Genomic DNA, 27,500 nt, shown 5'->3' on the forward strand with positions numbered 1-27,500 from the left:
CCATAATTATTGGCACCCCTGGTTGAGATGTGTTAAAAGCCTTAAAATAAATTCAGTGTTTATTGCAGAAGAATACTGTCACACTGAAAATTTTAGGAAAATGTAGCCTTCAACTCAAATGAATTGTAGGAAAATAAAAAAAATCCCTGACTAAAAAATAATTATTTTTCATTAAATCACCTGTTCCACAATTATTGGCACCCTTAACAATTCCCAGGAAATAAATATAATTGAAGCATTTCTGTCATTTCTACAGTAGTTTACAAAGTTTACCAGAGTATGTAGGAACATTTAATTAGTAATTCATCACTTCCTGTTTCCCTGGGGTATAAATATGACGTGACACCGAGGCCATTTCTCTTATCCACTCTTAAACATGGGAAAGACAAAGGAACACAGCATACAAGTGAGGCAGATGTGCGTCGACCTTCACAGGTCAGGCAGAGGCTACAAGAAGATTGCCACTCAACTGCAGCTGCCCATATCTACTGTGAGAGGAATAATTAAGAAGTTCAAATAATTGGAACAGTGGTAAACAAGCCTGGACGAGGACCCAAGTATATTTTGCCACCACGCACAGTGAGGAGGATGGTAAGAGAAATCAAAATATCTCCAAAGCTCACTGTTACAGAATTACAACAAATGGTAGCATCCTGGGGTCACAAAGTCTCCAAATCAACCATCAGGCGCTGTCTACACGCCAACAAGCTGTTTGGGAGGCATGCACGGAGAAAACCTTTCCTCACCCACAATCATAAACGCAAACGTCTGGAGTTCGCCCAGCGGTATTGGGGCTTCAACTTGGACCGTGTGCTTTGGTCAGATGAGACCAAGTTTGAGCTTTTTGGCAACAAACACTCTAAGTGGGTCTGGCGTGCCACGAAAGATGCGCATGCTGAAAAGCACCTCATACCCACTGTGAAGTATGGGGGTGGGTCAGTGATGCTGTGGGGCTGTTTCGCTTCCAAAGGCCCTGGGAAGCTTGTCAGGGTGCATGGCATCATGAATGCTTTGAAATACCAGGACATTTTAAATCAAAATCTGTTGCCCTCTGCCAAAAAGCTGGAGATGGGTCGTCACTGGGTCTTTCAGCAAGACAGTGACCCTAAACATATGGCCAAATCTACACAGAAATGGTTAACCAGACACAAAATCAAGCTCCTCCCATGGCCATCTCAGTCCCCAGACCTCAACCCCATTGAGAACCTGTGGGGTGAGCTGAAGAGGAGAGTACAGAGGAGAGGACCCAGGTCTCTGGATGATTTAGAGAGATTCTGCAAAGAGGAATGGCTGAAGATCCCTCTTTCTGTCTTTTCCCATCTTGTGAAACATTATAGGAGAAGATTAGGTGCTGTTTTGTTGGCAAAAGGGGGTTGTACAAAATATTAACAACAGGGGTGCTAATAATTGTGACACACATTATTTGATGTCAAATAATTATTTCTTTATGTGGGATTTTTTCCCCACTGAATAAATGCACTTGTATTGAAGGTTGTATTTTTCTCTTTTTTTCCATTAAGGTCCCATATTATTTAGAGAATAATAATAATAATTGGAAGCTAAAAAACACATCTCAACCAGGGGTGCCAATAATAATGGAGGGCACTGTATATCGCCCACCCGCCGTCCTCACCTTGCGTCCACCAATGTAGCCCCCCGCGGCCCCGAAGCTCTTGGTGAAGGTGCCCATCATGATGTCCACGTCTCGGGGGTCCAGGCCGAAGTAGTCGACCACCCCTCGTCCGTGCGGTCCTAGTGCCCCAATGCTGTGCGCCTCGTCCAGGTACAGGTAGGCCTTGTACTTCTTCTTCAGGGCGATGACCTCGGGTAACCGCACGATGGAGCCCTCCATACTGGGGGACAGGGAAGGGGAAGGGGTGACAGATTGGGGTGTTACACAGTGTACTGCAGGGCTATTCAAATGGCGGCCCTTGGATGGCAAGGTTCTGGCCCCCCACAAGCCCCTTGAAATACGGAATAATTTTTCAGAATTTAGAGATAAAAGTACGGGTTCCGTATCGAGCTGAAACAGCACACGGGACGTTTAAATGCAGGAAATTACATCTAAGAAATGCAAAACTTTCTGGGGGAGGACCCCCACACCCCCCACCTCAATTAACTGTCCAATATTTTTTTTCAATGACAGTCGGCAACCATAATACATACATATAGTGCGGCCCCTTTACTGGGAGGAATTTGAAAAACTGGCCCTCGTTGACATTTAATTGAATACCCCTGGTGTACTGTATATAAATATTTATTTGCCCTCACGACGGAATTTTCTTTTCTAACTGGCTGATGGGGTGACTGTTAAGTCCATGAAAACGGTCAAGTGTCTAACTCAGTCGAGTCATGGTTATTTATATAGCCCATTTCATTACACAATAAGGCAACCCAACATGCTTTAAAAATGATAATGAAAATAGAACGATGTAAATGTGGGATAGACGCGAAGAAGTGGGAACTAAGATGTGCATAGAATCTTTGTTCGGAATGCTGACAGTATCTATTCTAAGGGATAAGGTTGTAGGCATCATGTGCATGATCTATGGAAAATGAAATAATCACACCGTCTGCATTCCAAACAGAGATTCTATGCACGTCTTAGTTAGACGTTTGAGCGCCTAAGCTAATCAAGTAAGATGGTTGGCGGAGGCGTGCTGCGCAAGGGACAAACAAATTCTAGCACCCTAGTTTTTGTGAATCCCTGCTGCGCAAATCGCCGGAGTTCTAAGCCTGCACCTCGCCATTAACTTCACGGAACCGGTCACCTCATCGGCCATTATCCCTTACTGATAAGCAATCACACACACAAACACACACAGACAAACACAAACACACACACACTCTATACCTGTGGCTCTCAACCTTTTTTGAACAAACACCCCCTTGACCTCTTCATAAACCTCCCAATCCCCCCTTGGCCTCATAAGAAGCCTACCAACGCTCCCTTGGTATTAAAAAATAAAATAAGCGAAACCCCCCAATGGCAACTGATCACCCCCTCCTCTCAGCTGTATCCTTCTCAACACCCCCCTAATCCTCTCTAACCGCAGAGATACACCAGCGGCGATCTGAGCGAGTCGAGCGACGGAAGTAATTGACTTTGTATTGAGTCGAGAGACAAAAGCGATTCTGGAGACTAGAGCGATTTGCGCGACGAGCGCGACAATTTGAAGTTGAAATCTTTTCAACTTTCTATGACGCAGTTCGGCGACAAGCCGCGACAGCCAATGACTGTATAGAGGTCAGTGACCACAGCCAATGGGAATGCTTGAATGCTTTGCCTTCTGCCTGTATGGACATACTCTAGTCTCCTCAATCTCTCGTATCGCTTGCTGCTACACTCTGTCGCTTGAATCGCGTCGCCGCTGGTGTATCTCTGCAGTAACGCCCCCTGGGGGGCTGTAGAGCCCCCGTTGAGAAACACTACTCCATACAGAGGGAGTGAAAAGACAGATTACTGGGTTGTACATACATGCACCCAGGGGTGTAGTGGGTGTGGTACGCGGGGGTACGCAGTCCACCCACTTCTCCTGAGGAAAGAAAAATCCTGTCCATGTTTGAATACAAAAAAGGCGTTGACATGATAAGTTGCCTAATCAATTGATGACCTAACAAATCGCGTACCCCCACTTTAAAAATCCCCACTACACCATTGCATGCACCTGTATGCTGTCCTACCTGTAGATGCCTTCCACTACTATGAGGATCTTCTTCCAGGGCCGATGTGAGGAGTGGACATGAAGAGAAGGTGTGTGTGTGTGTGTGTGTGTGTGTGTGTGTGTGTGTGTGTGTGTGTGTGTGTGTGTGTGTGTGTGTGTGTGTGTGTGTGTGTGTGTGTGTGTGTGTGTGTGTGTGTGTGTGTGTGTGTGTGTGTGTGTGTATGCTGTCCTACCTGTAGATGCCTTCCACTACTATGAGGATCTTCTTCCAGGGCCGATGTGTGCGGGGCTGCCCGTGGATGATGGCATCTCTCAGGAGCTTCTCCAGACTCTGCATGTCTGACACACGGGGAACAAGGAACAAGGAACTTAAAAACAACCTGTGTGTGTGTGTGTGTGTGTGTGTGTGTGTGTGTGTGTGTGTGTGTGTGTGTGTGTGTGTGTGTGTGTGTGTGTGTGTGTGTGTGTGTGTGTGTGTGTGTGTGTGTGTGTGTGTGTGTGTGTGTGTGTGTGTGTGTGTGACAGAGACATTGCCAGAAAGAGTGTGTGTCTTTCAATCTGTCTGCTGTCTGTAGGTATTCACCAGTGTACCAAGTTGTCCCAGACATAAAAAAACAACCAAACAAACAAAAAACAACAAAGTGACTTTCATGAAATCTCACACAGCTGAACAAAAAGGGCATTAGCTATTCAGCCAGAGTTCAGCCTCAATTTCGAGGGTCGCTGGCCGCTAAACAGCATTTTCTGTCCAAATTGGCAGTTAAGGAGGGGGATCAATTTGGCCTAACGCGGATAAATAACCAGATGGCCGCGACCTTTGGGCTGCTGTATTGATATGCAAGACACTAACGCGACTGCTACTGCTGCTACTGCTGCTGCTACTGCTGCTAGATAACAGCTCAGAGAAATGAAAGCAAATGTCAACCACAGACATGCAATATTAGCACTATGCACAGCACAGCCAGAAAAAGAAAGGCATAATGGAGTTTAATCTACACAGTGTATGGATGGATGTGTGAGAGAGAGAGAGAGAGAGCGAGAGAGCGAGAGCGAGAGCGAGAGAGAGAGAGCGAGAGAGAGAGCGAGAGCGAGAGCGAGAGTGTGTATGTGTGTATATTTGGATGAGTGTGCGTGCACACACACAGTTCAGGGCTAATCTGATGCATGTAATTTAGACACACTTGCTTTCCTACACACAGATTTGTGCCCAAATTACAAGTATATTTCTGTGTGTGCATACTGGTGTGTGTGTGTGTGTGTGTGTGTGTGTGTGTGTGTGTGTGTGTGTGTGTGTGTGTGTGTGTGTGTGTGTGTGTCTGTGTGTGTGTGTGTGTCTGTGTGTGTGTCTGTGTGTGTGTCTGTGTGTGTGTGTGTCTGTGTGTGTGTGTGTGTGTGTGTGTGTGTGTGTGTCTGTGTGTGTGTCTGTGTGTGTGTCTGTGTCTGTGTCTGTGTCTGTGTCTGTGTCTGTGTCTGACTCACTGTTGTGCTTGAAGACTCTGATGGTGGCCCCTGATAGCCGGGCTCCCAGCACCAACGAGGCGTGGTTTAACTCGTCACTCAGAATCAGACTGCCCTATCAGGAGAGAGCCACAGATAAAGATTGGTCATCATACTGTTCCACACAGTGACATGACATATTACGCACACACACGCACACAAACGCACACACACACACCTTGCAAAAGGGTTACAACCTCATTCATCAGAGAGGAAATTGGTTTAAATGTGTGTTATGTAACCTGGCCAGAAACAGGAAGAAAACCCACAAAAGGAAGTAATAAAAACAGGTCACACTGGCTATCTAAAGATACTGAGAAAAGTACTGTTAGGATGGCATCAGACTACTAAAGGAACATGATACATATTTAATTTCTATGTATTGATGAAGACAGAAAATGATGGTGAAGAAATGTACAATACAAATAAACAAATAACTTTACACCATAGGTCCGGAACATGTAACATGTCATGGACAACGTGCATGTCCATCACACATCCATTCGAGAGTCCCACTCAACAAAATCATTTCTTTTCTATTCATTTCTGTTTTATGTTCCGTTTGCTAAACAGAGTATACAATGACGGCTCCTGTAGTTGAGCTCGGGCTCCGAACAGTAGGGCTGCACAATTAATCGAAAAATAATCAAAATTGTGATAAAATAGTGTAATCGAACTCGTGATTTTAATCGTGATTTAATCGTGGCAATAGTGACCTACTTTTGAGAGCGTCCTTGAAGCCAGAACATACTGACAGGCTGGTGTTTCTGGACAGAAATCTGTCCACTTAAGTTTCATGCTATTGCCTTTACATTATTATTACAATTCATTTTATTTTGCTCATCCCGTATGTAATTCATTCTTGGTTATATTTCATCTTGTTATAATTTTTTTTAAAAATCAGCAAAAATCAATAATCGTGATTAATAATCGAGATTATGATTTTGACCAAAATAATCGTGATTATGATTTTTTCCATAATCGTGCAGCCCTACCTAACAGGATAAAAGATCGCCGTTTTAGACGTGGACTGCGCTGCGCTACCTATCAACACTTGTGTCTCCTCCCAACATTTCCTAAAACAGCTCTTAGCTCCTCATAAAGCTGTCATTGCCCCAGTCTACACATGTCAAGTCTTACCAAAAACACATGCTCATGCTGTTACCACAAACCACCTGACTAGCAATAGCACCCATCAAGCGCAGGCCTACACTCTCTTTCTCTCTGACGCACGCACGCACGCACGCACGCACGTACACACGTACACAAGATGGGAACATAAATACCCTCCAATGTAAACAGCCAAGATGATTTTCAACTTGGACAGTAAACAAACACTAAACTGGACTCCCGACTGTGTAGTGTCCACTGAACCTGTGCTGCTTTGGGAGACTGTGCTACTACTTTGCATTAACATTTAAGGGACAATTCCAGCCAATTTCACCATGCAATGCAGTCCTATTACTCACACTACCATTGCCGTGACAGTTCCTAATAAAACCTGGAATTTTGTTCCGCCTACAAAATGGGTGCAGGGCTGTTTACACAGTGTTTGAAACTTCTTAATAATAGTCCATAGACTTTACACAGTCGAAGCAAATTTCTTAACATTGAGTTTTTTTTCATTCTATGAAAATACGTTAAGTCTTCTACAACAATGCAAGATCCCAAAATTCCGAATCATATTCTCAGGAGCCCAAAATTCTTTAGAAGTTCGAATAAACATTCCCATCACACTGGTGTGACGGTACACAAGGGAGCGGCGGGGCCCGATGGGCGGTGTGTTGACACCAGAACAGGCATGCTCCACTGACAGATGCATTTTGGGAAGGGTGTGTACCACTTGATTCTAAGATGCAACCACTGTAAGCTCTGAGGAGTGATTACTCCCTTCAGTCAGCCTCTGGGAAGAAACAGTCATGGTATGTGGGACAAACCACAGCCTGTGTGTGTGTGTGTGTGTGTGTGTGTGTGTGTGTGTGTGTGTGTGTGTGTGTGTGTGTGTGTGTGTGTGTGTGTGTGTGTGTGTGTGTGTGTGTGTGTGTGTAGACCTCTTTCTCAGGCTAAATGAGTACATGGGGTTTCACGCTTCCCAAAGCTGAATGGAGAGAAAAGGAGGAGTCCATTCGTACACATTGTGTCTGTCTGTCATTGCAACGAATAAGCTAAAGTCAGTCCACACAAATACATGTTGGGGTTTATTCACAAAGTTCCTTGCTCTTCAGTGCACATAACCAATTTACTATATTTCACAGGAGAAAATTGTCTATTTGTTGGTCAAACAACAATTCCATCTCGAACCTGCACACTGATGGAAAAAGAGAACTATTTATTTACACTTCTGTTTTGAACATGCACATACAGTACTATGCACAGCTCTATGTATAGATGGCACTCTGACTGACAAACATGCTACTGGTGTTCCGTGTTTGCTATTTCTGGTCTTTAATGGCTTGGCTTGAGCTATTAGGCGCAAATGGCTCCACTGTAATGCCATCCTAATGACTGCACATCCAACAATGCGTTTGATCTTGCGACTAAAGAGGCGCTTGCATTTCTACGTCTACACAACAGTGAGCTCTCACACGTGATATAAATGGCTCAAAAGAGAATTCAAATTCTACAGAGGAGAATGACTTATGGAATGAAATGCATATTCACGTTTAAATCCAGCTAAATTATAAGTGTATTTCTTCAACATATCCTAAGCTGATCTTAGTCTCTCTGAAACTGTGTTTGACTCAGGTTAACTGCTGTGTGTATGTGTGTGCGTGTGTGTGTGTGTGCGCGTGTGCGTGTGCGTGTGCGTGTGCGTGTGCGCGTGCGCGTGCGCTTGTGCGTGTGCGTGTGCGTGTGCGTGTGTGTGTTCAAATCCCAGAGGTGAAAGCAAAGAAGGCAATAACAAGTACCCAGAAGTCTGTCTCTGATTATATGAATGTGACACTCCGGGATTTCAGCTCGAAATAGCACTGTCTTTACAAGGGTGAGTAAATGTCAAAACTCTTCAAATAAATTGAACTTTAAATGTGTACAAATGCATTGAGGACACTGTACTTTCACGGCACATTCTATTTCAAAGCAAAAAAAATGGGGAAAAGTCATTGCATTTTATGATTTATAAAATTGCTGCCTGGAATATTAAAAAATGCATCTCGAAACCGCTCAAATATTCTTTTTAACTAGGATATTGGGTCCTATGCCAAATATCCCAGAGTGTCACTTAAACTATGATGGACTTTTTGTTTTCCCCTTTGTAGTTGCCTTCACTAGGTGCGGTCAATAGTACACTGCAGAAGTAATCCATACTTGTGGGGCAGTATACCGTAGATTAAGACCTGGGCTTCTAGACGGCATCTTATATGGGATCCAGCAGGCTGGGCCTGGAATTTATCACTGGCTCTAAACTACGTCTCTCCACAAACAAACATGGACCAACCCACACGCACGCACGCACGCACGCACGCACGCACGCACGCACGCACGCACGCACGCACGCACGCACGCACGCACGCACGCACGCACGCACGCACGCACGCACGCACGCCCTCCCGGCCTTTCGAGTAAGATGCATGTATGAGAGATGTGTCAACCTACAGGCGTGCTGTTCTCGGCCTGGGGGATGTCAGGGACAGGTCAGAGTTTAAGAGGAGACGGACCTACCCTGAGAACAAGCAGCAAGCGTTGAAGGCGTGGAAAGCGGCGGAAGTAATTGACTTTGTGACAGAAGCGGTGAAAGCTGCAAAAGCATTTCTGCCGTCAAGGGTGTCAAAAGACAAGTTGTACTTCAGCTAAATCTGTGTAATGAGCTCGGAGGCAGCAGGCGGCAAACGATGGAATGTTAAAACTAATTCTAAACATGAGCTTCTGTTGGTCGCTTTACCTGATGGAACGCTAAACGTGTTTCACCCCTGATCTAGGCAGTCCAGGCGGGACACTGCAGCGTTTTAGCTCTTCTAACGCCTGCTGTCTATTCCCACGGTTGGTGTGTGTGAGAGGAAAGGGGAGAGAGAGAGAATAAGACAGAGAGAGCGAGAGAGAGACAGAGGAAAGGGGAGAGAGAGAGAGCGAGAGAGAGACAGAGGAAAGGGGAGAGAGAGAGAATAAGAGAGAGAGAGAGCGAGAGAGAGAGAACGAGAGAGAGAGAGAGAGAGAGAGAGAGAGAGATTGCACTATGTGTGACTGTTTGTATGTATTTCATTGTAGGAGCCTCTGAGAGGGATCCTCATGCCTGTAAGGGGGAAACCAGAGTTGAGTAACCTGTTCAGGAAGTTATGCTATTACTACTACTACCGTTGCCACTGGCATAACTCAATGTTAGGCAGGTGTCCGTTTGTGTGAGTGTGAGTGTGGGTGTGAGTGTGAATGGGGGAGTGTGCATACACGTTTGTGTGTGTGTGTGTGTGTGTGTGTGTGTGTGTGTGTGTGTGTGTGTGTGTGTGTGTGTGTGTGTGTGTGTGTGTTTGTGTTTGTGTGCAGACAGGCCCAGACAGTAAGCCAACACCTCATCCACAGCAGATGCAGAGAGCAAATGAGGAAACATCTTCTCTGCTTCTCTTTTTCTCTCCCTCTTGCAAGTTCCCACACACAGACTCACATTCCCACTGTTGCAAACAGGTGGTTGGATTGCAACATGACCACAAAGCAAAGAGGGCGTTAGGGATGCACCGATACCGATACTGGTATCAGTATCGGCACCCGATACTGCTCATTATACTCGTACTCGTACTGCTATTACACAAAACAATGCAAAATCTTGTCACGTTCTGTGGACTTGAAAGCAGCATGGAAAATAGTGCCACCTCATACATTTACTAACATTTAAATGTATAGGGGGGGATGGGGAGGATTGTCCCCCCTTCTGGTTTTGATATCTCCACTTTTTACACGTAATTTTAATGACAGTTTAATGTAATTTCATTGACATTACTTAAAATCTGAAAAATATCCCCCCTTCTGGTTTTCCGACAAATCGCACCCTGTTTAAATCTACATGGAAATGGACAATAAAAATATCACAGGTGGAAAGAAACAAGGCCATGCATTTATTTTTGTTTTTCGTATTTTCGTATTTTCGTATTTTGGTCGTAAAAGGTATCAGTATCGGTACTCGGTATCGGCAAGTACACACATCGTACTTGTATCGGTTTTCATGCATCCCTAGAGGGCGTTGCATTAGACCACATACAAATGGGCGCGAAGAAACAAGTCATGAATGATGTACATACAGCATAGTATACCCCACCATGTTGCCAAGCTGATGAAATGCGAAACCAAGAGTAGGCTTTAGAGGGGTGTGGCACAGGTGAGAACACAGCCCTCCAGCTTAGATCCGTAGACTTTTTGAAATTTCTGTTGGCTTTAATTAAATATATACATCACTTGCACCTCATTTATTTCCACCATTTAGTCGTTCTTTTAGTAGAATTTGAGTTGAGGCATCGAGCGAAGGACTTTAACAGAAAAAGTGTAAATGCTTGGTTTTTTTTTTCTATGATCAGACGAGACAGGCAGACATGCAGGCAGACAGACAGGGAGTGAAGTAATCATGCAGGGCTGAGAGCTAATGCATGGCTGGGCTGGGCTGGGCTGGGCTGGGTATACAGTAAGCCAGGACATGTAGGAACATGGGGACAGAGTAACAGGGAGGGAAGCCCTCCCTAGCTTTTCACCATGACAGCACACAGAGCAGATCAGGCGACTTGTCTCAATTCATCTACATTGGCCCTACAGTGGCTGATATGGCAGGGCACACGTTTACCACTCGGCCGACCCGTGTTCGATTCCCGGTCCGGGTCCTTTGCCGGTCCTTCCCCGTCTCTCTCTTCCAGCTCACTTCCTGTCTCTCCTTCACTATCCTGTCTCACAAAAGCCAGTAAAGGCTGAAAAGCCCGCCCCCCCCAAAAAAAACCTTGAAATGAATCTACATTGGCGTCAGGATAAAAAAACTCCTTGTTCTTGACCTTAAGTGTCTTTTTAGGAAGCGAACCTGTTCACACCTTGGAACTTTACATTATGCCAAGACGAATGGAAAGAGCAGCCCTCTCAACATTGCCAATGAGAATGGATAGAATGGAGAGAAAAGAGGAGAGGTCAGGCCTTTGCCCATTGCGATAAAGCTGGGGTTCTTGCAGATTTTCTGGTGGGGAAAGAGGAAAGTAGTCACTTTTCACCTTGCTGACAGTAGGAGTTAAATCATTCAGTGGCATGTGGCATGTGCCAATGACATGCGGAAGTGGCATCAGTGGCATGCTATTATAACACATTTTTCCACTAACAGGTTAGGTTTAGGAATGAGTTTTGGTTTAGGCACAGTTCTACATGTTTATAAGTTGGTGTACACATCAGTGCTTGACACTACCGCTTTCGCTTGCCGGCCACTGTGGCTAGTGGTTTTCCCGAATCTATAAACATCCAGCTATCCTACTAGCCACAATTATTTTTTTTAATCATGATGCTGTACATCTTACCTCATAAGATGAGGTGTTTAAAGCAAGAATATGAGTGCATAGGTTTCCACATGGAAATAAAACAAGCAAATAGGAACTGAGTAACTGAGCTTTTTCTTGACCTTGAATACAAACAATTGATACACAAGGTGCAAAGTGCAGAATATACCGTACGCTATTCTGATTTGTCATACCAAGAAATAAGCTACCTGCCAAATTGGCTAGTGGCACTGAAATTGCTACCAGCCACAGCTAAGTTTTACCAGCATTTGGCCGGTTGGCAGGTGCTAGTGTCAAGCCCTGGTACACACATTTTTCACTGACAGGTTAGGTTTAGGAATGAGTTTGGTTTAGGCACAGTTTGACATCGACATCTTTCAGTGGCATGTGGCATGTGCCAGTGACATGCGGAAGTGGTATCATTGACATGCTATTATAACACATTTTTCCACTAACAGGTTAGGTTTAGGAATGAGTTTTGGTTTAGGCACAGTTCGACATGTTTATAGGTTGGTGTACACACATTTTTCACTGACAGGTTAGGTTTAGGAATGAGTTTGGTTTAGGCACAGTTTGACATCGACATGCGGAAGTGGCATCACTGGCATGCAACTATAAAACACATTTTCCCACCGACAGGTTAGGTTTAGGAATGAGTTTTGGTTAAGGCACAGTTCAGTTGGTTTACACACATTTTTTCACTGACAGGTTTGGTTTAGGAATAAGTTTAGGGTTAGGCACAGTTTGACATCGTAGTAGCCACTGTAACCATAGTAACCAATGTGACATGCCAACCGTGACGGTGCTTGACATGCCCGGTAACTGTTGTAATTACAGACCTAGAATACATAAAAAAATAAAAATAATACTTATTATTAATAAATATTACTACACTTATTGATAATAATTAGTATAGGTCTGTGGTTAATATAAAATCAATGGACCTGTCACTGCGGCACTTCCGCATGTCACTGCCACATGCCACATGCCACTAAATGATCTAACCCCCTCTCCTTGCTGATGAGTGCAGATACAGACCGAAACAGGGGACATGGGCAGAGACCGGGGCAGCGGAAGGCCCAGGTAGTTCTCCTTACCTCACAGATCCCAGTGGCTGGTAGGGACAGAGGCAGGGGTCGGGGAAAGGGGCTGAGACCAGGGCAGAGCCAGCGGCAGGGGTAGGGGAAAGGGGCTGAGACCAGGGGCAGAGCGGTAGGCAGCTAAAAGGGGAAGGTAGTCCCTCACTCCTCACCTTGCTGATGAGAGCAGGGATGTTCATAGAGTTGGTAGCGAAGCCCATCCCGAACGCCATGGCCGACTCCACACCCAGGAAGCGAGCAGCCAACTCCTCCAGGTCACGGTGCCTGTCCAGGTTACCTACAGCAGAGCACAGTACAGTACAGTACAGTACAGGAGCAATGAGTGCATGTCACACACTCTCTCTCACACACACACACGCATGTTCACACGCACACACGCATGCTCACACGCACAGACACACACACACACGAATATAGGCACACACGCACGCGCACACACAAACACAAACACACACACACACACACACACACACACACACACACACACACACACACACACACACACACACACACACACACACACACACACACACACACACACACACACGCACACGCACAGAATCTACAAGATTTTCCCCAGCGCTTTCTGCTCACCCGACAACTGTAGGTCCCCTGACAAGATTTCATAATTTTGAAAGCAACCATATATAAACTTGTATAAACAACTAAGCAGAAAACACTGATCTGTGCTTTTTTCCTAGAAAGACTACCAAGCCAATGAGCCCATGCAAACTACCTCTACATGCTTTCCCTTTCCCTGTCCTTCTCCATCCATGATGCTGTGTTTGTTCAAGTTAAAGCCAGTAAGTCAAGGTTAAACAAGGTCACACAAAAACACACACAGACGCACACAATCGACATCTCTGTGTTTGCCCAAGCCAACTACCTGCTGCGCAGAGCCCATGTTAAATGGAGTCCTCTTCCCTTCTCAAACAAATGGGTCATCTACAACATGCATTCCTCTCACCAACTCGATTTTCTGCTCGCTCTCTCTCTCTCTCTCTCTCTCTCTCTCTCTCTCTCTCTCTCTCTCTCTCTCTCTCTCTCTCTCTCTCTCTCTCTCTCTCTCAACGAGGTCACATCACTCTGTGTCCTGTTTTCATGTATTTTTTCTAACACACACACACACACACACACACACACACACACACACACACACACACACACACACACACACTTCACTTTTCACTAAAATGTCAACACCCATGTGCTTCCTTTCTGCCTCAGTAAATCATAACAAGTAAGTCCACCTCTCATCTCAGGGTCAGGACCAGAAAGTGGAGAGGTGGAGAAGAGAACGAGGGAGGAAGGGAGGGAGGTGAAGCAGTTTCTGGCATTCCTGGCTTGGTGTCAAAGCCTTCATTAGCCCGGGGCTGGACCTGGTTCAGACTGCCTGACAGTGACCTTGTTGGGGCATTTAAGAGGTCGGAGGAGGGCAGAGACCTGGCATTGTGTTTGACCTTGGCAGGGCTTTCAAGAGGGTAGACGGTGGAGGGCAGACTTGGCAGGTCAACTCCACGCCAATGAGCTGATAAATGGTAGGTGGCACACAAGAGGGAAAAAACCACAGCGCTGCCCAGCACTGGTGTGATAAAAGATCCTGTGACCTTGACTGACCTCTAAGGACTGGGTTACAGTATAACCTGGATGGCCAATTACCCCTGCACGACTTTGAGGTAGAGAACACCATCAGCACCAGACCTGACTCTTGGTCCGACCTTGTCAGGGATTTTATAAAGGGTAGACGAAGGAGGGCAGATGAGACTTGGCAGGTCATATCAATGCCATGAGCTGATGAGTTGAGGTGGCACAAGAGGAAAAGACTGAGTGTGAAAGTCGATTGGGAAACTCCAACTCCCATTGTCATTGTGACACAACACTCCACAGAACACAAGTGTTCACTGCACACTGCACACAACGAAATGCATTTATGCCTCACCCGTGCAAGGGGGCAGCCCCCAATGGCGCCCCAAGGGAGCAATGCGCCGGGATGGTACCATGCTCAGGGTACTTCAGTCATGGAGGAGGATGGGGCAGAGCGCTAGTTAATTACTCCCCCCACCAACCTGGCGGGTCGGGAGTCGAACTGGCATCCTTTGGGCTACAAGTCTAACGGCCTAACAGCTTACCCATGACTGCCTTAGCGTGCCCAGCGGTGGTGTGATGTGGTGAAGGAATGTTGATATGCTGACCTTGACTGACCTCTACGGACTGGGTTCCTAGAGTACAGTACAACCTGAGACAGAATTATCCCCGCTCAATTAAACACTACAGCGCTGTACTGAGGGTACACTAAGTTAATTCCCGTTGGGAAAGTCCCGTTGTTACACAGGCAACACAGAGTACACAGTGCACGGTACAAAACTGCATTCATGCCTCGTCTGTAATGAGAGGAGCTAGCCCAGCCGTACAAGTGCCACAAAGGGGCAGCGCAGGAGGGCAGTGTTGCCAGATGGGGGGGTTCCCCGCCCAATTGGGCTTCTTAGGATGACCGTCTGTGGGTAAAAAGGGGTATTCGGTGGGTTTTTTCATTGAAACCAATGGAATCTAGATCAAATTGGGTGGGATTTAGTGCTTCGTGGCGGGCTTTAAGCATATTTGGGCTGGAAATCATCAGTTACATCTGGCAACCTTACAGGAGGACAGTGCCATGCTCAGGATACCTCTGTCACGAAAGAGGTTATTCACCATGGAGGTAGTATAAGAACTGGAGAAAGTGACTAAGTCCCGCCTCCAGTCATTTCAATGGGAAATGCTAGGCTAGTGAATTCAGCCAAAATTGAACGATTATTTCTGCCGCCAGTTTACTCAGCCAATTACGTGTCACGTTACTGACTGACTTACGTTTGACTAGAAAGTTATATGGAAGACGGGCATTGGATGCATGGAGGTGCCCAAACACTACCTGTAAAGGTCTGTGTGCCCAACACTAAACTCGCTCACCCACCAATCATAAGTGGGGTCGGAAATGAGAATTTGTGAAAAAGGCGAACGAGGAAGTGCCTTGCTAATCGGCGAAGCTAACCAGCCAAATCCTGCCCCCCTTTTAATTCACTGGTTATTCCCCGCCCCCACACTCAGCAGCAGTAGAGTCAGGCGTCTACCAGCAACTCTGGAGCTCCAAGCCAGACCGGCTGCAATCCCTAACCACTTGCACATGACTGCACAGAGGGAACTCAGTCGTATGGTCAAAGACCCTTGATCACTGACCCACTGATCACTTGACTGACCTCTATGGTGTGTGTGTGTGTGTGTGTGTGTGTGTGTGTGTGTGTGTGTGTGTGTGTGTGTGTGCAGGGCCGGATTATTGCACAGGCTAGACATGGCTGCAGCCTAGGGGCCCCCACCTGACAGGGGGCCCCTGATTGGTCAAAAGTGAGAAATTGCAGAATTTTGTCAAGATGCAATATTTAAAAAAAAATATCTCCTGTTGAGTAGCGTTGGTGGAAATGTAATCCTTAATTCCTAGCTAGTCATTATGACACGTCTGTGTAAATTTGTTGTGAAATTTGTTTTCTGGGGGCCCCACATCAACCTGTAGCCTGGGGGCCCCAGACCATGCTAATCCGGCCCTGTGTGTGTGTGCGCGCGCGTGTGTGTGTGTGTGTGTGTGTGTGTGTGTGTGTGTGTGTGTGTTTGTGTGTGATTGTGTGAGAGTGTGTGAGAGTGTGTGTGTGTGATCGTGTGAGTGTGTGAGTGTGTGAGTGTGTGTGTGTGTGTGTGTGTGTGTGTGAGAGAGTGTGTGTGAAAGTGTGTGTGTGTGTGTGTGTTTGTGTGTGTGAGAGTGTGTGAGAGTGTGTGTGTGTGTGTGTGTGTGTGTGAGAGTGTGTTTGCGAGAGTGTGTGTGTGTGTGTGTGTGTGTGTGCGCGCGCCTGCTCACCCATCTCCTGCCTCGTGCTAGCCACGCCGACCCCGTATCTCTGTGTGACGGCGGCGGCGGCCTCGGCGCACATGCCGATGTTCTCGGCGAAGCCCAAGTAGTTATAGGAGCCCATGTTGACCACGTCCCTCACCACCCGACCCGGGTACCTGCAAGAGAGAGACATAGAGAGAAATAGAGAGAAATAGAGAGAGAGAGAGAGAGAGAGAGAGAGAGAGAGAGAGAGAGAGAGAGAAATAGAGAAATGAAATAGAGAGAAAAAAGAGAAAGAGACAGAGAGAGAGTGAAACCCAAGTAGTTACAAGAGCCTATGTTGATCACATCCCTGACCACCCGACCCATGTACCTGAGAGAGAGACCGTGTGCCTGAGAGAGAAAGAGAGAGAGAGAGAGAGAGAAATTAAAAAAAGAGTCTCATGTAGGAAAGAGCAGAAGAAAAGACTGTATTTTCATCAGCAGCACAAGACACAAACATGGAGCAAGAGAGGATGGGCTTACTCTGTGTTTTTGTTGTCTATTGTGCGTGTGTGTGGGGTGTGTCTGTGTGTGTGTGTTGCAGCTGCCTGCCCCATACCCCTGCTACCAAAATTTTCAATTCAGCACTCAGGTCATTTCCTGATCTCCAGATTCCTTCCCCGACTCATTTCCTGTCATCTCTCCACGCATTGTCTTTTCTGATTAAAGGCAATAAATCCATACAAGTTCAAAAAGAAAGGAAAAAAAGAAAAAAAAAAAGAATTCATAAAAGCACAAGATTGATTCATTCCTGTCTCAAAGGCATGCCGACCTTGTTCCACCTCACCTCACCTCCCCCTCTGTTGTTGTTCCTGTTGCCCCTTCTGTGCCTCAGTGGCTGGCACCGCCAATGGCTGGGTGTACTACTGGTACCGCTGGCACGGCCACTGCCGCCGCAGAGGCTGCTAAGAGTACAAGCACAGCACAGGGCTGCTGTGGTGCTCTTGGATAAGGAAATAACACTTCTAGAGTGATACCAGAGATACTCTAGACAGAGATAAGTCATTCTAGTTCATTTCTGGCACCCACTTTCTGTCGGGTGAACGCCCCTTTAGGAGACCTTCGGTTAGGAGACCTTCGGAGTCCTGAGGTTGAGAATAAATGAAGTCCCCTTAGCGCTGTAGACGGCGGTGGCGCACTTCTCGTGTAAACACCTCAAAAATAGAAGAAGAAGGAGGGGACAATGCCCCCTTAGGAGACCCAACTTGAGCACACACTTTTGCATTGGGTGGGCGTGTTTCGAAGGCTCTTTATTACTCCACCCTCTTTGGTGATACTGCCCACCTCAGCCTTGTCTACACAGATCCTGCACAAGTGGGTTGCATGGCTGTCAGTACAGTAGTGTGGTACTCCTGGAAAAAAAATAACACTACACCAACATCGGCCACTCTACATCGGCTTGTCTACAACGAACTAACCCCAAAATGCTCAGTGTCTTACGTCTTCTGTGCAGAAACTGTACCCTATATTGGCTGGGATTCAATCTCAGGTGTAAGACAATGTAACATGCACAAAGGAAAGCCAAAAGCAGTAAACAGCAATAAGAGTAAGATCATGTCCGGTGAACGTCTTCCACTTTGGTTATAGTGGGTTGAACTTGATGCCAAATGCACCCACGCATGCACGCACGCACACGCGCACACACACGCACACACAAAAGGCAGCGATCAGAGATGAGTCGCATCACGTCCAAAAGTTCTACTCTGCTTCTGGTAGGTGGGTTGGTGCCAGAGGCCTTTGCCTGCCTTGACTACAAGTTTGGCTGTGTCGTTTCCAAGAGCCTGTCTGAGGAGCATCTGCCCAGTGCCCAGCCCAGACATCCCGCTGTCTCTGCTTGACATCTCTAAAACACTCCCTGCTCACTCGCTCGCTCTGGGAGATGAGGTGTTGCCGATTTCTTAGTTCATTCCTTTTTTTCTCTTCTTTGCTTCATGTTTTGGTCTAATGGAAGACAAACTGCCTACTCACTACAGGACCACTCCAACCGTGACTTACTCCTGTCTTTCAGACACACATATGCACATGGCATGCCCGCGCCGCACACAGATAGACACACACACAGACACACACACTCATACATACACAACGTGCACACACAAAACGCGCGCACACACAAAACGCACACACGCACACACACAAAACGCACACGCGCACTCAACACACACACACACGCGCACCCAACACACACGCGCACTCAACACACACACACACACACACAGACACACACACACACACACACACACACACACACACACACACACACACACACACACACACACACGTCTCATTGCCCAGAAGTGAATAAAAGCCCCTGACAGCTTAATCAGGCCACTAGGAGCCAGACGTCATGTGCACAGTAGTGCTGCGAGTGATTTAGAGTCCAGCAGGCGTCCTTCGCTACTGCTGTGTTTATGCATCCCAAGACTCCACTCCACTCGTCTGGTTTGTGTACCGTGTGTGTCATCTCACGACTCCAGACTTGTCTGGCACTACACGTTAAATACTGAATTAGTTTTAGGAGGCGTCTTCTGCTTGTGCCGTGTTTAAACCATTTCAAGAGTGCATTTCAAAACTCCTCCTCAGACTCGAGTCACTCGAGTCACTACTGAATAAAAAAAACGTTTGAAACTCTTTCACTAAATTTAGGAGGCGTCTTCTGCTTGTGCCGTGTTTAAACCATTTCAAGAGTGCATTTCAAAACTCCTCCTCAGACTCGAGTCACTCGAGTCACTACTGAATAAAAAAAACGTTTGAAACTCTTTCACTAAATTAGTCAAAAGTGATGCCCATTCACTACAATTCAAAATTGCAAGCCTACTGTGCCACCCTTTCACATATGTCATTTTTTTAGAAATATGCAAGGAAGTTATTGTAGTGCAAAGAAACAATACTGCAAGAGCAGAGTGGAATTTTGCAAAGTTTAATTTTCGAGGGGCGCTTAATGTGTGTGTGTGTGTGATGTGATGTGATGTGCTTGAAGAGTGCTTATGAAGAACACAACTCTTGTGTTAACATAAAGTAACACTACTACTAATAACACACTGGTTAAACCCAGCAGTGGTGCGCGTGTACTTTGTTTATACTTCAGAGTGAGTCAAAAAAATACTAGCTGGCATCACACACACTCTCCACCCATCTTATGCTTGTGCTGTGTGTAATCTCAGGACTACTTCTCTTAAAGGGTTTTGCTCCTATTTTGGGGCTTAACACAGTTAAAATCGTTGGCTGGGGTTTATTAAGGTGGTTAAGCGTCTTATTTTTCATGTTAAGCGTTGTCTTGCTTAAAGACAAGTTAAAAGAGGGAATATGACGCTAAGCTAGTGAAAGTCAATGGATCCGTGTAGCATTGTAGCATGCTACACGGATCCATTGACTTTCACTAGCTTAGCAACATGCTCCCTCTTTTAACTTGTCTTAAAACGAGACAGCAGCTTACATGAAAAATAAGACACTTTACCACCTTTATAAACCCTGGCCAACGATTTTAACTGTATTAAGCCCCAAAATAGTGGCATATGCCTTTAAAAGCTGACTGGACTTGTGCTGTATACAGTACACTTTTTAGCCTGTTTCATCCCAAATGATAGGAAGAGATTGCCATTGCCATGATGAAAGGCAACTTTTGCTCTGAGTATTGAAGCAAACCCTCCCATCTTGTCCCATCCCAAATGTTAAACATTGAATTGGTCCGGGAGATGTCCTGTGTGCGTGTGCTGTGTCCTGTTTACTATATAGATTGTTTTTCAAGACTTCTTTAGCTCTACAAACACACACACACACACACTCCCAAATATCAAACACTGTACAGTTCTCAAACAGGCGTTCAGTATTCCCTCTTGTAGGCATTACTGCTTAACACAGTTCCTTTGTAAGAACGGTTTGTCTATATACCGAAGGTGTACGGCCATCTTGGGGGTTGGGTGACATTGTGAATTCAGAGCGCATCTCAAATCTCACTCTTGGCACACAGTCACTACACCTCATAATGTCACGCAGCACCTAGAGAAGTTCTCCGTTTGTTTGTTTGTTTGTTTTTTGACTTCATATTCAGCTAGGCTAACGTTTGAAAGTGGATCATACAGTCACACAAGTCAGAAAAAAACACTACAGTACTGTATTGAGTTTCATGCCATGACTGCCCAGTAGTACATCACATGAATGACCCCGTTGCCTATTTGATATGTTTCAGTTACAGTACATACCAAGAATTAGCTCTCCAGGATCAAAGCAGCAACAAAAATTAGTACTCAAATCTGCAGTAATGTTCCAAAGCAGCTTTGAACTGCTACAGAGTTCAGCTTTGGAAACAACTTTCAGAGGAAAAATGTCAGGCAAAATATGTAAATATAAATATGACAAAAAATGTTCCTACTGTTGGTAATTTTGTTGTCTTATTTAACTTGTCTTCATCCTTTTAAGAATGTACACTAATCAGGATTTCCACCAGCACTTAATAGGTAAGGTGGCCACCATGACAGCAATGACCTACCACTTTGACCAGATCCCCTGGAAAGATCAGGATTTTGTACCGTGGATGCAATTTCTATTCTTGCATTATAAGAACTGTTTAAGTGATTTACTTTGGGGCGGTTTCATATCATATTTCACATGAAACTGCACAACATAGCCTCTCCAATCATGGTAGTTAAGCTTATATGTCTCCAATATTGTCAAACCTCCCTCCTCACCTTGACCTATATAAATGTTCGGTGGGAAACACTGCTAATATTCTATGCTTTTATCTATGGTCCTTTGCTTTCCATTTTATTAAAGGGCATTGAACTGTCTTTGTGAACTGCATATAATGTGCTTTCCGAATAAACGTCCATCCCTTGCCATGTCAGCTGCAAAACTGTTTACAATGTTGGCCATTCATTTGAACTGAAAGTTGTAAGACCGCACTATTTTATCTTAAACGATAGTGAGGGGTTCTTCTTACACCTCATTTCTTTCATAGGAATAGAGGAATAGGCCAAATAATCATCATAAAAATGTGTACGCAGCATATGGAACAGCCGTGACCAGGCATGCTATGCTATAGCTGTTAATCTCGTAAATGACAGCCCTAAGCCGTGTAGTAAAAAAAATAGTGATTGTAAAACGTGTGAGCACAGCTAAAAACTCCAGCATCATCCCTCATAGAGCAACCGCTTATATTCATCTTTTCTGCCGGAGAAAAAAGTAGCAAGTTGCTTGCAGAGCATGTTTGAAAAAAAGTCCTTATCTAAAAAAATGTCCTTGAAATGTATCAGTAAAGGGAGGAAACCTTTTTGAAGGCGAGAAAGTAAGAATCCGTTTTGAATAAAACGACATGGTAATACCCAGAGTTTACCCAGGAATAATGCTCTCATACAGTGTGTGTGTGTGTGTGTGTGTGTGTGTGTGTGTGTGTGTGTGTGTGTGTGTGTGTGTGTGTGTGTGTGTGTGTGTGTGTGTGTGTGTGTGTATGTGTGTGTGTTTGTGTGTCTGCGTCTGCGTCTGCGCGCGTGTGTGTGTGTGTGTGTGTGTGTGTGAGTGTGAGTGTGTGTGATTTCTGGCGCAATACTAAACCATGTTTCTTATCACAACCAGACACTTAAAACTACCAAAAGGCCACAATCTGTAATCAGTGTTTTCTTCCGCTACTGTTTGAGTAACAGCCAGAACAACCACTGTTTGCACCACACAGGGCTGAAATTCACCACGGTGCACTGCTTGTGACAGAGAGGGGGAAGCTGTTAACATAGAATTTGCACACAATGCTCAGTGGCCCTGTAGTGTACTGTCTGAAAGAACCCACACTCCCCTCCGCAGTCTTTGCAGTGTATTTTTAACGAAAAGAAAAATGTTTAAAAAAAAAACTGATAATTTTAAAATGTAAAGCTGCTGATGCATTCTGCTTTGTTTACGTTATATTCACAGTGGAATGTCACGTCATGATACCGTAGATAGTTGTGACTCATAATCCTACAGCATGCTTTAACATATTCCACAGTCCATGGCAGATATTTAACATGGTAGTTGGGTCTTATCCTGGAATTGCTGTGTGTGTGTGTGTGTGTGTGTGTGCGCGTGTGTGTGTGTGTGTGTGTGTGTGTGTGTGTGTGTGTGTGTGTGTGTGTGTGTGTGTGTGTGTGTGTGTGTGTGTGTGTGTGTGTGTGTGTGTGTGTGTGTGTGTGTGTGTGTGTGTGTGTGTGTGTGTGTGTGTGTGTGCGCGCGCTAACCAATCCATACTGCCTTTCACACAATATGGAGGGGAAAAAGAGAGTAATCCGCCACCAATTGAAAACAAACTACCGGTACATGTATACATTTGACATCAGAAACTGGTCTGATTGGTTGCTGTCTAGTAGTATGGTTCACACAGAGGCATTTGAAAGATCCCTCTGGTTCCCGCCTCAGTCTACTTCCTCTCTCTCTCTATAGGAGGCTTCCACGTCAGAGCAAGCCCTGTCAACCAGCTCGGCTGGCCCACCAACCGTTACCTCACTTCAAAACACACGCATTAAAAACCTCAGAAGCAACCTTCAAAGTCATACACCGCATCCAACTCCAAATACAAAGTAATGAGCCAGCTGGTTTTAAGGCGTTATAAAGACGGTCAACATTTTTTACATTATGTGTCCTAAAAACTGCCTGTACAAATGCAAACACATGTAGGTCATTTCACGTGAAATCAAATGACTTTTGGGCCCGATTGGCATGGACTTTAATGAAGCTTGGTGTGCCTTTCTAGTGGCAAGGTATAACCCCAGAACTGCATTTGCCTGAAGCTGGCAACGATAGCTAGGGAAAGAACAGACTCAGAAAGACTTCATGAAGAGGGTAGGTCTGTGCTAGCCTGGTACTGACCATCCATTAATACTACAATTACATTGAAGTATTATGGGATGGTCGTTACCAGGCAAGGTCCGTGCCGGTTGGCCCCCAAAGTGAAATTACCCAAATAGGCCCTGCCGAGGCCAACAGGTAGGGCACTTGTCTCCCATGCAGCCGACCCGGGTTCGATTCCCGGCCCAGGTCATTTGCTGACCCCTCCCCATCTCTCTCCCCATTCGCTTCCCATCCACCTCTCATACTGTCCTGTCATCAATAAAGTCATAAAAGACCCAAAAAAAAAAGTTAAAAAAAAAGAAATTACCCAAATAACTCAAAGCAATACTGTATGTGTGTAACTTACTCGAATGTCCAGTTGTAGTCGGGGGAGACCCGTTCCACCAGGTCAAACTTGGCTCCCGGAACACTGCAAATGGGCCGGTTCCAGCTGTCCCGGATCCTCATGTATAAGTTCCTCGTGTAGAAGTTCTCAAAGTCTTGATAAAGGGGCACAAAATCCTTCAAAGGAGAAAAAAATCAAAACACAAAGAGGATAGAGTCAGATAGATTGGATAAGTGAACTACACGTACCATCTTACCCCACCCCTCTTCTAGCGTCCAATAACGCAGCTGGCTATAGAAGCCAAAGAAAGACATGTGCTTTAAATAGCAACACTCTCTCAACAATACTGTAACAGATCAAAGACTCAGTGAGGACTTGAGTGCTTAGCTTTGAGTGTAATGCATGGTGGGTGGTTGCAGGTAACAATGTTCTTCTGGTGCTTGATTAGTTCAGGTGGGAGGTGTTGTTGACAGAGATGCGCGTATACTGTGAGTGCTTCTAAACCTGGAGTGCACTTGCCATTAGTGACGCATATGTATTACTTATGATTATGGATGCATTACGACAGCAGGGTGGCTAGAAAGCAAAGACCAATTTTATGGTGTTCCTGAAAAGATAATTGCATATAATCATCTAATCATTAAATCATCTAAAACCTAAAATGTTATTAGCATATTGATGATCTACTCTCTACTATGTGGAACGGTTCTCCTGCATTTGCGTGCCTACTGTACATGAAAAAAGACGCATGATCCAAGATACAATAGTGACATGACATACAGTTTGTTCAGTGAACAGCACCACGACTGTCAGAGTGAGGGAAGATCGTCTTTCTTCACACTACTTAGGCTTGACTACTAAGGTCTGCCCACAGGCGAAATTCTCCTCTAGCATCACGCATGGTTGAGCAAAGTGCTGCAGCAAGTGTTTTGTTCCAACAGGGGCCACTGACAGCTTTGGCCGGGCCCGGGACAAAGTCATTGGAAAGGGCCCCCTCACCCAATACATACATGTACAATGCTATGAGAACCCACCCCCCGGCCCAGGAGAATTGCCCCCTTTGTAACCGTCTGTCAGCTTCCCTGATTCCCACCATAGCTGTCTGTGTACATGCCATGTATGCTTGGTCGAACAGCGTTTTCCCTGCCTTCAGAAATGTAAGGGTGTTACACTTGCTCAGATCAGACTTGTTCCTAGCCACCAGACCACAGCTTCCTTCCAAGAACTTCTTGGAAGCTCTTTAAAACTGTTAAACTAAAAAAAAGCATTGTACATAGTCCCAACAGAGAGCAAAGGGGCCAAGGTTTGGGATAACAGTAGGATATCCTTCCACTCTCACAGTAAGATTTCCCTTTTCCTCCGCACCTCCCCATTCCCTTGATAGTGAATCGTAAACAAAAAGCTTTAACAATTAACAAAAGTCCTTGGTTGGAAATACGTGCGAAGAAACAGTGACGCTACCTGCCAAAAATGTTGCCCACGTCCTGTGCTTTGCTACTGGTGGTGTTTTACACATGCATGTCCTATAAACGTGATAGGAATGTTGTGTGTTGTGTTGTGCTGTGCTACTACGGTACACATTTTACTGTAGATACAGTATAGGAGGGGTGGGGTGGGGGGGGCATAGGGTCCAGGAACCCCGGGTCTCACCTCTGACACATTGCCGCCCCACATTTTTAATACGTAGTATAGATGCTTGGGAAAAAATGAAGCACTACTACTACTACTAAAGATTCTTTTAATTCTAACTTCACTACTACTACTACTCAAGATTCTTTTAATTCTAACGTCGCTACTACTACTACTACTACTACTACTACTACTACTACTACTACTACTACTACTGCATGTCTGAACATGGAATGTGGTTTGGTTTCTCAGTTCATCATTCACGAGAAGAATGTTGTGTAAATATGGGAAACTATGGTGAGCATTTTGATGGATGCCAAGTGACGCTGCTGCTGCTTGGCTCACTTCTGTGATGAGATGAAATGTAACACCAGAGGCCGAGGTACCCGTCTACCTGAATGTAGAATGCATTTTTTGGGTTCTGAGTCCATTAGTGTTGTTGCTGGACTGGGCATGTCTACCACTAACCTTATGCAGAATACAGCCAGAGATTCTTTAAGTATATAGAGATATGCCAATGTAATAGGTTGCTATGGGCACCTAACATGACCAGGTTCCAGTCTGCCTTAAGGGGCGTGTCATAATACTCCTAGCATTGAATAGAACAGTGTCATAATACTCCTAGCATTGAATAGAACAGTCCTTAGGTCTGCCTAAAGGGGGATTTACTCCCCCCTCCTCCCCCCTGCAATAGTAGAACCCGGAAACAATGGGCCAATGGAACCTCTCTCTCTCTACTCTCTCTGATACAGCACAAGTGTAATAAGGAATACAGGACTGTGCATGCCTACCCCTAACATCATTGAGCAATGGTACATAATATCATGGAAATATATTGCATTATACAGTATGCCGTATAAGATTCCTATAATGTTATCCCTTAGATATTGTCAATCCAAACAAAGATGTTAGATGCTTGACCGTATCAACGAAATTAACGGTCACCCCATCAGCCAATCAAAAATAGGAATTCCGTTGTGAAGGGGGATATTGCAACATACAGTATGCCGTACAGGTGCATTATGCATTATGCACATGCTGGTACATACGTACTTAATTAAACTGTAACAGGGATCTTACAATCTGTTCCTTCCATGCCCTGTCAATGTGGTGTTGAGAAAGGTATTCCAGTAACACTTTATTTTAGGGATACATCTATTAGCACTAATACATACAATGTACCTGTATAAGTAACTTGTAAGGCATGTACAAAGAAAAATCAAACATTTGTTAGGCATGTATTCGCAAATGTCTTGTCCATGCACAATAAGGGATTTATTACCAATTTAACCTTAGTAAGGACCTAGTAGGCCTTAGCGTTTGCTTAGTACGTGCCTTACAAGGTACTTATGCAGGCATTAACATTGTATGTATTAGTGCTAATAGATGTATCCCTAAAATAAAGTGTTATCAGCATTCCTAATATAATGTTATTGTTAGCTAGGCCCTCGGAGGAGGTTCGGCCAGGTATGGGGTGCCAAAGTCACGCCAGTCTACTTCAGGTCCATGGGGCCGCAACTCGCAAAACATTTTGAACGCGAGTGAATGGAGCGAGTCAAGCAAAATCCTTATTCCATTTGACATGTGCTCTGGGTGGTGTGTGTGTGTGTGTGTGTGTGTGTGTGTGTGTGTGTGTCCATCCAGGGAAGGCACACTGAGTCATACACTTTAGTAAACACAAACATGCACACACAAACACACACACACACACACACACACAGACCTAGCCAGAGATTCTTTAAGTATATAGAGATATGCCAACATAATAGGTTTCTATGGGCACCTAACGCGACCAGGTTCCGGTCTGCCTAAAGGGGCGTGTCATAATGCTCCTAGAATTGAATAGAACAGTCCTTAGGTTTGCCTAGGTCTGCCTAAAGGGGGATTTCCCCCCCCCCAATAATAAAGTTTATTTTTGGAGCTTATCGGCAGTGTGCAGACCTACCTTCTTCAACTATCTGATTTTTTTGTCTGGCACCTGCAACAAGTGTTTTTGGATGTGCGCACCCTACCCAAAACTACTGCTTTGTTATTATTGTCATTACCTTCTGTTGCTCCCGCTCCCGGGCGATGTGGCACTTCTCTATCTTCCAGTCCCGGAGGAAGTCGCGGAGGTAGCCGAAGATGGTG

General features: G+C 45.3%; 1 protein-coding gene across 1 annotated transcript in view; it reads right to left on the reverse strand.

The window, feature by feature from the left end:
• The window catches only part of sptlc2a (serine palmitoyltransferase, long chain base subunit 2a), a 68,583-nt gene that overhangs the window by 38,488 nt on the left and 2,595 nt on the right, over nt 1-27,500 (reverse strand). The window contains exons 2-8 of the mRNA XM_063183676.1: nt 27,416-27,500; nt 23,763-23,917; nt 16,589-16,737; nt 12,861-12,985; nt 5,145-5,238; nt 3,899-4,004; nt 1,634-1,853 (exon numbers count right to left, since the gene is read on the reverse strand). The exon at nt 27,416-27,500 is cut by the window's right edge and continues 110 nt beyond it. Of these exons, the coding sequence (XP_063039746.1) occupies nt 1,634-1,853; nt 3,899-4,004; nt 5,145-5,238; nt 12,861-12,985; nt 16,589-16,737; nt 23,763-23,917; nt 27,416-27,500 (934 nt within the window). The remainder of the gene's footprint in view (nt 1-1,633; nt 1,854-3,898; nt 4,005-5,144; nt 5,239-12,860; nt 12,986-16,588; nt 16,738-23,762; nt 23,918-27,415) is intronic.

The sequence above is a fragment of the Engraulis encrasicolus genome, chromosome 19, assembly GCF_034702125.1.
Source record: "Engraulis encrasicolus isolate BLACKSEA-1 chromosome 19, IST_EnEncr_1.0, whole genome shotgun sequence".
Lineage (NCBI taxonomy): Eukaryota > Metazoa > Chordata > Actinopteri > Clupeiformes > Engraulidae > Engraulis > Engraulis encrasicolus.